At 42.9% G+C, this 12,184-nt stretch overlaps 1 protein-coding gene across 4 annotated transcripts in view; it reads right to left on the bottom strand.

Annotated features, from left to right (window-relative positions):
* The window catches only part of STAB2 (stabilin 2), a 403,506-nt gene that overhangs the window by 232,097 nt on the left and 159,225 nt on the right, over positions 1–12,184 (bottom strand). For all 4 annotated transcript variants that reach the window (XR_004540109.1, XM_033951740.1, XM_033951739.1 and 1 more), the window contains exons 19-20: positions 9,233–9,295; positions 6,140–6,235 (exon numbers count right to left, since the gene is read on the bottom strand). Coding sequence is in view for 3 of the 4 variants with exons in the window: in XM_033951740.1 (XP_033807631.1) it covers positions 6,140–6,235; positions 9,233–9,295 (159 nt within the window). In the remaining variant the exon portion in view is untranslated. The remainder of the gene's footprint in view (positions 1–6,139; positions 6,236–9,232; positions 9,296–12,184) is intronic.

The following is a 12,184-nucleotide window of genomic DNA, read 5'->3' as shown; positions in this document are numbered from 1 at the left end:
TAAATAAGTTAAATAGCACCGGTCTTAGTACAGACCCCTGCGGCACTCCACAGAGAAAAATGACCATTTAACCCTACCCTCTGTTTTCTATCAGATAACCAATTCCTAATCCACAACTGAACTTTGCCACCTATCCCTTTACACTTTAATTTTCTCAGGAGCCTCGCGTGAGGAATTTTATCAAAAGCTTTCTGAAAATCTAGATGCACTATATCAACTGGCTCACCTTTATCCACATGTTTATTCACACCTTCAATGAAGTCAAGCAAATTTGTGAGGCAAGATCTCCCTTGGTTGAACACATGCATGACTCCGTCTCATTAAATCATGTTTGTCTACGTTTTCCACAGTTTTATTTTTTTATAATTGTTTCTACCATTTTGCCTGGCACTGAAGTGAGGCTGTAATTTTCCGGATCTCCCCTGGATCTCTTTTTTAAAAATCGGTGTAACATTGGCTATCCTCCAATTTTCAAGTACTAAAAATGATTTTAGCGACAGGTTACAGATCACTAATAGCAGGTCAGCAATTTCATGTTTGAGTTCTTTTAGTACCCTGGGATGTATACCATCCAGTCATGGCAATTTTTAACTTGTCCAATGTGTGGAGGCTTGGCTGGCAGCTTGGCGTCACAACTGTTGCTTGGGAGGTATGGTAGAGTGGGATCGTAAAGATTGGGGGTGCCTGGTCCCTCCAAATCTTTGTTTGGTGTCTTGAAAAGATCTCTGGCCCAAAGGCCCTCCCAAGAACTGGCGATATCAGGAGGTCCGAAAAGTACAAAGACCAGACCCCTAGAGGTTTCAAGTCTACTGTCCGGTACAGACTTTGGTTTGCAATCCTGCACACTGGCCATAAGATCATCCAGACCTTTTCCAAAGAGTAAATGCCCCTTAAATAGTAACTTACACAAGGTTGCCTTAGAGGAGAAATGTGCTGCCCAGTGTCTGATCCATAGCATCCTGCAGGTAGAAGTGGAATAAGCACATTGAAAAACAAGGACACTGTGAGGGATTAAGGAGTTTTTCCTCACTAAGACTGCAATTATGCCACTGGGCAGCAGGGAGCATCAGAGAAGTTGGGGAACATTACCTGTCCCAGAATACCCTGAGCTTTGCGGCTCAGTGCTGAGATCTATTAGAGAAGTGATACTACCCTGCCCTGCTGAGTAAGAGGGGCAGGACTCAGGAAGGGAGGAGTATTTCTGCCCCCAACTGGAATCATTAGGAGAGGTCCCTGAGAGAGGAGGTCCCGAGAAAGATATTTCTACTAGAGAACCCTTCCCTAGCTGCAGGTTAAGAAGAACCCTGGGAAGCAAAGGGATTCTTATGAGACTAAGAGAGAGAGAAGTTTCAAGTTTATTATTGATTTGATATACCACCTATCATAAAGTCCAAGCAGTTTACAAAATAACATTAAAAATATATAATAAAAAAGGGGGGAGGGCTTTTTAAAAACAGAACCAAGTACAGAAGACCCTCAATATTCACGGGGGTTAGGGGGCAGAGCCGGCCCGCGAATATTGAAATATTGTGGATAACTTTCAGGGCTGGCTCTGACCCACCCCTGCCTCTCTCCTGCGTCCCGGACCTTCCCCATCATCAAAATGGCTGCCGTGAGTTCCTGTTGTAGTCTCGAGACTACAACAGGAACTCACAGCAGCCATTTTGATGATGGCTCTGGACGGGGCAGGAGCGTAGGATGATTGATCCTGCCCCGCGTCACCGCTAGACTACCAGGTAAGGTCTGGGGAAGGTCCAGGATGCAGCGTTTAAAAAAAAAAAAAATTGCGAATAACCGAATCCACGGGTACTGAAACCGTGGATTCGGAAGGGGTACTGTACAAACAACAAAAAACAGAAACATGATACAAAATGGGAGGAGGGAATAAGTTTACATTGTTATCTTAAAAAAAAAAAAAGGGAAAGAACATAAGGAAAGGGAAAAGGAATTTTTTTTCCTGATTACTAGCGACAAAGAGGTCCTCTTATATATTGAATGCGTCTTTGAACAGAAATGATTTAAGAAATGATTTGAATTTTGGTACACAGTCTTCTTGTCTGAGATGATTTAGAAGGGGATTCCATAAGATTGGAGCCACAACCAAAAAAATAGTTTTACATGTGAATTGGTGGGATGGAGAGAAGATTTTGTTGGGAGGAGCAAAGTGATCTGGCAGTAATATAAGGAATTAATAATCTGTCAATAAATGCAGGGGAATGTTCTAATTTTGTTTTAAAGGTAAGAAATAAGATTTTAATGTTATGCGATGGGGTATGGGAAACCAATGAGCATCTTTTAATAGAGTGACATGACCACATATTTTTGCCTTATAGATGATTTTTACAGCTGTATTTTGTATGATCTGAAGTCTTCTAATGTCTTTCTGGGCTATTCCTTGATAGAGGGAGTTAAAATAATCAAGATGAGGAATAATTAATGGATGAATCAGAATGTTAAGAGATTTTGGTTCCAAGAGAGCTGATATTGAGTGAATGAATTTTAGTTTGTAGAAACATTTCTGTTCAGCTGAACTGATTTGCTGAGGAAAAGCCCTGGGAAGTCAAGAAATCTGTTAAGGACTGTTGGAAGAGCTAACAATGCGAGACTTTTGGTACATGACAGAACAAGGTAAGCCAACCTTGTTATACTGAGGACTGTAGACTATGTGAAAGTCTGGCTGGGACCAGCCCTTGAACCTTGCTTAAGAAAAACTGTTATCCTTGAGAAAGCATTTTACCTTACCAGAGTTTGTGAGATAAGAGGCTCAAGTCTGTACTTAATTTAAAAAAAACCCACAAAAAACACAAACTATTATATCTGCAAGATTGTCTGTGTGAGTAGGCACAGGGTCCAAGAAAACCCAGACTGGACTTGGCCACAGACCCCTAATGAAGGCACTTGCTGAAACACGGCTATGTCAGGTTCTAGTGGCATCATTATCCCCCTAGCCAACTCTGCTTTTTGCTGTGCCTTTGGGTACCATATATTGAATTCTCCCATATGCAATTCTATCTGCACTAACCAAACTCATTGAGGCAGAATTGAGGCAGTTTGTGATTGATGGGGGACACAAATAGGTCTATCTGAGGAGTCCCCCCACTGAGAAAAAGTCTGATGCATGACCTTGGAGTGAAGCATCCGCTTGTGTGGCCAAAGAAATCTGCTGAGTTTGTCGGCAAGAGTATTTTGTGCTTCTTGAACATAGACTGCTTTTAGGAATATGTTTTGAGCAATTGCCAGTTCCAAATCTTCTGGGCCTCCTGACAAGAGAGTTAGAGAACCTGTGCCTCCTTGTTTGTATATGTAATACATGGCAACCTTATTGTGCGAACAAGGAGTATGTGATTGGAAACGCTGTGTTGAAATGGCTTCAAAGCATTCTGAATCACCCTGAGCTCCAATTGATTGATATGGAGCTTTTGTTCCTGAGCAGATCAGAGACCCTGTGTCCAGAGTCCATCCAGGTGAGCATCCCAAGCATACATGGATGAATATGTAGTCAGAACCTTTTGATGAGGAGATATTTGAAATAACAGTCCTTTGGAAAGATTTGAGGAATTCATCCACCACTGAAGAGACTGACACAACAATGATGTGACAGTAATCTTCTGTGAAAATGGATTGAGAGCCTGAGATGAAGTCTGGCAAAGGGGGTAACATGGACTGTAGAGGCCATGTGACGTAACAGTCTCACCATTTGTCAGGCTGAAATGGATGGAAGATGATAGACTTGATCACAAAGTTGAATGAGGTTGTCCTGTCTTTGCTGTGGTAGAAATGCCCTGAGTTGTATGGTGTCGAGTAGGGATCCTATGAACTGTAGAGTTTGAGAAGGTTGAAGTTGAGATTTGGGAAAATAGTTCTCAAACCCTAAATGTTGGATAAACATAATTATTTACTGAATTGCTAAGTGTACCCTTTGGGAAGAGGTGTCTTATCAGCCAATCATCGAGAAAGGGGAAAACATGAAATTCTTGATCTCTTAAAGCTGCTGCGACAACCATGAAGCACTTGGTGAACTACCTTGGAGAGGAGGTTTGGCCAAAGGGTAAGACCTTGTATTGAAAATGTTGATGGGCAATTTGAAAGTGCAGATATTTTCTGTGAGCTGGATGAATTGGTATGTGAGTATAAGCCTCTTTGAGATCCAGAGCGCATAGCCTTGAAGAGGATCAATGATGCTTTGAAGTAGAAGATCGATGCTTTGAGGAAGAACATCAACAAGAAGATCTGGAACATCAATGCGAAGAGCGATGACTGGAGGGTGAATGTCATCGAGGAATGACAATGCCTTACAGGATAGGATCAATGCTCCACTGTACAGCTGACACTGGTACCTTTAGGCCTCATAACACTATGCTCAAGCTGAGCCGGTACCAAAGGAGTGGATTGTGTCATCGGCAGCAGCTGAAACATACTACCAAACTCCCTCTGGAGTAACTCAAGCTGCTTCTGAAACGTAGGCACCGGTATTGAAGGCTGAATAGCCGGTACCAATGGTGCAGCAGGTTGCCTCAGTGTGGTTGACCTCAGAGAGGAAGCACACCTTAAAGGTGATACAACCTGCGAAGCTGGGGAGTGGTGGCGTCATTGTTTGGTCTGCATCGACTGAGTTAATGCTGCAGAGACCTGTGACGCTTGTTGGGAAGCGGAGGACATCTTAGCTGGTTTCCTCAATGCCGGAATGTCCTGCAATGCTGATGTCAATGTCAATGTTTTCAACGTCGAAGGCTGTGCAGACCTGGCACTGTCCATGTTTGCATCGAAGAACTGTTCCTGACAGAAAAAATAACGTGAAAGAAAGAATTATTTAACAAATAAATCAAGAAAGTGTTACAGAAGAAAGCCGCCAACCTTTGAAAAGGCCAGTAACAAAAACTAACAACCATTGAAGAAACCGCCACCATGGACGGAAGTGGCCTTTGACAGAAAAGTTCTTTCTTTTAAAAAATTTTTTTTAAAAGAAAACCCATTAAAAGAAACCAAAACCGAAGTAGTAAAAATGAATACAGAAAATAACAGGAAGGCAACAAAATCTGAACGGAGTTCAGAGAAAAACAAACTTCTTTGCTCTGTGGAAAACGAAGAACTGAAGGGCACAAACATCGGGCGGGAGCACATGCGCAGTGCAGGCAGTCACAAAGTTTCTCAAACTGAAAGTGACAGTTCACGTGTCAAACTGTCCATACCGGGTTCCGTGGATGACATCACCCATATATGAGAATATGGTGGCTGCTTGTCCTAAGATAATATCTATTACTTATTATTATTACTTGTTTTGAATGGCTACAGAAAGCAAGAGCAGAAAAGGTACTGCTTAGCTAAAATTGTACAGGAACAAGATCTTTTATCAAAAAACCTTGGGAGCAGGCATATTTTGGTTTTTGAAATGGTAATGTTAAGTCAGAAAAAGACAGATCTTTTCTGCTTCTTACTGCCACCCTGAGTGGAATCTGTAGCTCTCTTTGCCATTTTTCTAGCCCTCTGACTTGAATTGTGCAGAGAACATGAGAAACATACACATCTCCATTGGTTTCAGCGTGTGTTATATCAGGGAAATTGACTACGTCCAGTTCACATCAAATTTCGTTTTTCAGAGTTTTCCGGTTTTTGGAATTTCAGATAAAGTTTCTTGTACCTGTATGTTGATGGTTCATAGATAGTTGATGACATTCAGGCCAGACAAATGGATTAATTCAGTTCTTATATGGTATGCAAATCTGGGGCCAGAGGTGTGATTCAAAGTCAACACTTTCAACAAATTGAATTCAGTGAATCTTGAAGTTCTATTTGTTTAAACCTAGGTATATCTTCCATATTGCATACCTATGCAGTTCATTGCAGTCCAATATTTACAGTAACACACAGTTGTGACCCTTTAATATTTAGAAAATGTTTGAAAACAATTTTATTTCAATGTGTTGATCAGTAGTATTTATATTTGAACATCTCTGTGATGTAATCTGCTTTATTTTTATGTTAATGAGTCTGTTATTATGTATTTTATGTATGTTTTATTGTACTAAGCTCAGAACTGTTGGATGTTGCAGGTTACAAATTTTTTAAATAAATAAATGGTCAATGATGGGAATTCTCAGATTTTTACTGCAATGCAATAGACACTGAACCCAGATCTTACCACTATTGTTGAATTGCAAAACCTGGCACAGCCGATGCGTGGATAGTTTTCTCCAAACTTTTTCAGCACGTAATTGCAATTATTTGAGAACATATTCTAAGATATAGAAAAAACAACCCTCGTAAGTTTTGCTTTTCAAAATATTTTAAAGCATAGCAAGTCCTAGCCACATATGCAGCAAGCTAGTTTAAAGCCAAATATTTAAGATACATGGACATAAGAACTTAAGAACTAGGACAAATCGAAGGTCCATCAAGCCCAGTTTTCTGTTTCCAACAGTGACCAAACCAGGTCATAAGTACCTGGCAAGATCCCAAGGAGAAAAACAGATTTTATGCTGCTTATTTTAGAAATAAGCAGTGGATTTTTCCAAGTCCATCTTAATTGCTTATGGACTGTTCTTTTAGGAAAAGATCCAAACCTTTATTAAACCCTGCTAAGCTAACTGCTTTCATCATGCTTTGACATATTTTAACTCAAAGACAAGCTCCATTACCAAAGTGTTAAGCAGTTAACACATGAATTAGTGAATGCACTTACTACATGTAACTGCATGCAGTGTTAGGGAAACAGGAACTTGGCAATTTATGGAAAATAGGCATGGACTGCACACTGCAGTTAGCATGCAGTACTTTCCATGCATTATCACTGTGCAGTTAGCACAACTGTGATTGCTGCTTCTTCCAGAAGAGATGGAAAGGGTAATCAAACTAATTGCAAATAGTCTTAGGCAGGGCATAGGCAGAGATCCATTTTTTGGGGGGGAAGCAATATGAACTTGGTGTTCACATATTTCCTTTTATCTCTTCTCTTCTCCTTCCCTGCCTGGCAGCATTAAATCTTACCTTTGTTGGTGAGGATGCTTAAGCCCAGTCAGACAAAACAGTCATCTTTCTGAGCCCCTTCATGTGTTGCCTGAAGTGAAGAATTTGGCGGTGTGCTATAGCCACTGATGCCAACATTCATGCACATACTGAGTTCATTCCATGGGTGTAACAATTTTAGAGGGGGCCTGAGCCCAAAATGAGGGGGCCCAGGCCCCCACGACACTCCTTTGGCTCTGCTACTGGTCCTAGGGGTCCTTTTACTATAGTGCATTATTTTGCATTTAATGTGCTTAAAGGCAGGAAAATAATGCATGGCAAGTATAAAATTAGTGGGGGCATTCTTTGTACTTGAACTGCAGGTCATTGCATTAACATTCTCATTAATGTGTGCAGTGACATACCTGGCTTGGTAGCCACCAGGGGCAGAACACACCCTCCTCCAGTTGGAGCACCACCTCTCCTCTAGGTGTGTTTGGAGCGTTCATGGGGCCACGGGCCGCAAGGACACAGCTGTTGGTTCTGCCGGTCCCTTGCCCCGGAACAGGAAATTAACATCAGAGGGGGCAAGGCCAGTTGAGCCAACAGCCACACATGTGGACTGCGATCCTTTGACTGTCCCCCCCCCCCCCACACACACTGCTCTGCCCTTGGTATGCTAGAGAATGTGCGGTACCTGCTCCCAGTTAATGCAGAACACTTAGGCCCTGATTTTATACACAGTGTCTAACTCCTAGGCACGGTTTGGCATGGTTGTCAATCATCCACTAAGCACCATTTATAGAATTGTGCCTAGTGGTGCCTAAGCATTCTTAGGCACTTCTGAAAAATGCACAATGGTTGCCGATCCCCCTTAGAATAACCTTCAAATTAGCACTTGAAACATTTAAAATCAGTCAGTCATAACAACCTGTTTTCCTGGACAAGCTCTTATCCCTTATACCCCATCAAGGACACTAAGATCAACAGATCATAATCTACTATCTATTCCATCCTTAAAAATTATTTATACGAGACAATATTTTTTCAGTATCCTCACCGCAAATATGGAACTACCTACCATCCTACATCAGAGAAGAAATGCGATTAGACAGATTCAAAAGCTCCCTTAAAAGCTTTCTTTATAATGATGCCTTCGAGACTTAAATTCAGAGATAAACTACAGATCCTCAGTTCAGTTTAGCACAATCACAGTTACAAACCAGCCTTCCATAGGCAGCTACCAAGCCTTCCCTAATGTTTTATCCATTTATGTTACTTTTCTCTATCATAATTGTAGTTCTACCCTCCTTCCTTAACCTCCAGTAAGTGATCATTTTGTATCAGCCTGGTTATGTGTTTTTGCCTTAACTTCTTTTAATGTAAATCGCTTAGAAATTTTTATAAGTGTTTTATCAAATTTTAAATAAAACTTGGAAACTTGGAATCCCTTAGGTGCACTGCCATTTTGGCCAGGGTTTCTTAGCCTTAATGAGTGCACCTAAGGCAGGTGCTTACAGCATGAAATGTCTCTTCTAAAATTACAGCGCCTAACTCAATACATGTCCAAACTACACTCCTACTCCACCCCTAACCATGCCTATTTGTTGGTAGGCACTTTGATATAAACGCCTACCTCAAAGTGGTAAATGCCTACTAGCTAATTACATTTTTAATTACATTACATTAGGGATTTCTATTCCGCCATCCTGGGATGCACTGGGGGAGGGGCCTGGGGCTCTGATTGGCCCAGGTTAAGGTCCTTCCCATGTTGTTGTGTTCTGTTTGGTTTTTTTTGCACATACCCATCGCTATCACCAGTGATGGGTACATGCAAATTTAGCGAGTCTTCGCTACTCTCTGCCAACCTCATTTACATGAAGCTTTTTTGGAGAATGACTTGCTTTTTTAAATTCGCTACCAGAACGGCTGCTTTAGCAGCCTGTCATTTTTTAACACGTTTTTTAAAGAATCTAGGCCTGAAAGAGGTTTCAGCTACTAGTTCCTAAATTTCTGGCTTGGCTTCTATACTGCAAGAAAGCTTGTCAAGGCTATGGCTATATGAATTTTGTTCTGGAATATTGGTATACTCTGGACTTCTTTTCTAACACAAGGTGTAGATAACATTTGAGATAGTAGATATTAAACACAGTTTCAAACTTTATGGTGTATGTTAAGCTCTGCCAAAAAAAACTGGAAGGCAACGACAAAATAGTGCCAATGCTTCTGAAGTACAAAATGCTTTCACCAATTACATCAAGAGTTGGTAGGATGCAATAATTGCACTTACTGTGGCTTTTGAATTAGGAGGACAAGCGCTCGATATAATCAAATAGCAACTCTTACAGGGACCCTGAAATGAGACAAGAGCATTTTATGTTCACTATAATGCCAAGGATGGAATTAACCTGGAGCTATAACATGTCATAAGGAATATATCTGGGAATATGAGCTATGTTCACGTACAGTAGGTATTTTTCTGTCACTGGAGGGGCTGAAGGTATTTTTCTGTCACTGGAGGGATTGCAGTCTAAGGGTCCAATATTCAAAGGGGTTTCATGGAGGAGGAGAGACTTCTGTCTTGCTAAACCCCATTGAATTGGCCGGCTGCCGATATTCAATGGCACTTACCCAGGTAGTGTTGCTGAATATCTCTGCTAACTGGCCATTCCCTAACTGGGGCAGACCAGGGACTGAGTTTGGTGGAGCCACAAATTAGCCAGTTACGGGTAATATCTAGTCTGCTAACTGGCTATGTAAATGCATAAAGTTAAGACAGTAAAACGGTTGTCCTAACTTTACCTGTTGAGTTAACTGGGCACCTGTATGAATATCAGCTTGTGCCTGGTTAATTTCTGGGTGACCATACATATCTAGATATTCAGTGCCGGGAGCCATGCAAGCCTTGGCATTGAATATCCAGGGTTCATTCAGCCCTTGGCTGTGAGTGACTTACAAGCTTCTTACTGCTGCAGGCTGAATATCGGCCCCTAAATTTGTATCTGAGGCAATGGAAGGTTAAATGACTTGCCCAAGATCAAAAGCAGTGGAAGGAGAATTTAAACAGATGATATGATTAAGAATTTCAAGTGTTATATTGAAAGTTTAATGGATATTTTATTGTACACTTAAGATTTAAAATGAATAAAGAATTTAAAACTAAACTAAACAGAGACACCTGGAACATTGGGAAACAGAAAAGAATATCTCTGCAAGTGTATGTATTCACGCACACTTGCTTCTGCCTATTGTGGCTTCGTCTTCAAAATGGCTGCTATGACCTCTAGTGGCAGTTTTGTAATACTTTGTAGTACTGCAAGGCTACTATTACAGGTTGCAGCTACCATTTTGAAGCATAGCCTCAAAAGGCAGGAGCAAGGGCGCAACACTCCTCAAAACTATCAGGAATCAGAGAGGTAGGCTTTTTGGGGGGGAGGGGGTGTTTGGTGATGTTCTAGGAGGAAAGGAAGTAGGCTCAGAAGGGGAGGCTGGAAGAGAAGGAGAAATTAGGTTCTTACCTGCTAATTTACTTTCTTTTAGCTTCTCCAGACCAGTAGAGGTTAACTTTACGAATGGGTATATATCTAATCATGACCAGCAGGTGGAGACTGAAAACAAAACTTTGGGACAGTATATCCTAGCCCCTCCTCTCTATTTCCCTCAGTCTGCCGAATAGCCAAGCAGAACCAAGAACTGGAAAACAACAGAGAGAAAAAACAATACTCCGAAAGGAGTAACAAATAACATACCCAAAAATGCTGTTGGAAAATGCAGAGGAGAAATTCCCGAAGGAAGAAGGTCCCCACAGCTCGCCAGCTAAGCCAGCCGAGCCACAGCCGCTGTTCTTCAATTCTCCCCGGCCCTAGAAAAATACTAGAACCCGCAGCAAAAACCAAAAAACTGCCCGCGCAACAGCCCCAACAACAACAACAACAGACAGGGTGGGGACCTCTACTGGTCTGGAGAAGCTAAAAGAAAGTAAATTAGCAGGTAAGAACCTAATTTCTCCTTCTTTAGCACTCTCCAGACCAGTAGAGGTTAACTTTACGAATGGGACGTACCAAAGCAGTCCCTCTCACGGGCGGGACCCCCGAAGGGCCGATACCAGAACACGCTCACCGAACACCGCGTCCCGACGCGCCTGAACATCTACCCGATAATGCCGAACAAATGAATGCAAGGAGGACCAAACCGCAGCCTTACAAATATCCACCGGAGGCACGAGCGACAACTCAGCCCAAGAAGCCGCCTGACCCCTAGTGGAATGAGCCTTGAGAAACTCCGGAACCGGCTTCTGACTCAGAAGATAAGCGGAAGCAATCATCTCCTTGATCCAGCGCGCAATAGTAGCCTTAGAAGCGCCAGCCCCCCGACGAGGACCCGCCAGAAGCACAAAGAGATGATCGGAGCTCCGAAAATCCCGGGTCCGCTGCACATAAGCATGGAGGACCCGACCGACATCCAACTTGCGCAGCTGTCGTTGCTCAGAAGAACCCTCCCGACTACCCAAGACCGGGAGGACCACCGATTGATTGACATGAAAAGGAGAAACTACCTTCGGCAGAAAGGAAGGAACAGGCCGCAAAACAACCCGCTCCTTCGAAAACTCCAGGAAGGGAGCCCTACAAGAGAAAGCCTGTAGCTCAGACACCCGTCTAGCGGAAGTAATGGCCACCAAAAAGACCGACTTCAGCGTAAGGTCCTTCAACGAACAGCCATCCAACGGCTCGAAAGGAGGGCGCACTAGAACAGAGAGAACCAGATTGAGATCCCAAGAGGGAATCGAGGGCCTTATGGGAGGCCTGATCAACTTGGCCGCCCTAAGAAAGCGAATCACATCAGGAATGGCTGACAAACGCTGACCTGTCACCAGCCCCCGAAAAGCCGACAGGGCCGCCAGATGAACCCGGAGAGAAGACCAGGCCAGGCCCCTATCCAGGCCATCCTGCAAAAACTCTAGAATGTTAGGCAGAGAAGCGCGAAAGGAGACCACTCCCCGCGCTCGGCACCATTCCTCAAAAAGACGCCAAACCCGTACATAAGCCCGAGAGGTAGAAAGCCTCCGGGACCCCAAAAGTGTAGAGATCACCTTGTCGGAATATCCCTTCTTACTCAGGCGGCCCCTTTCAAGAGCCAAGCCGTAAGACAAAAGGGAGACGGGTCGAACATGGGAATGGGACCCTGCGTCAGAAGATCGCACCCGAGAGGCAGAGGAAGAGGATCCGCCACCAGATGCCTCACC

This window comes from Geotrypetes seraphini, chromosome 7 (assembly GCF_902459505.1).
Source record: "Geotrypetes seraphini chromosome 7, aGeoSer1.1, whole genome shotgun sequence".
Lineage (NCBI taxonomy): Eukaryota > Metazoa > Chordata > Amphibia > Gymnophiona > Dermophiidae > Geotrypetes > Geotrypetes seraphini.
Note: the sequence above shows the minus strand (reverse complement) of the source record. Positions and strands in the feature narration are given on the sequence as shown.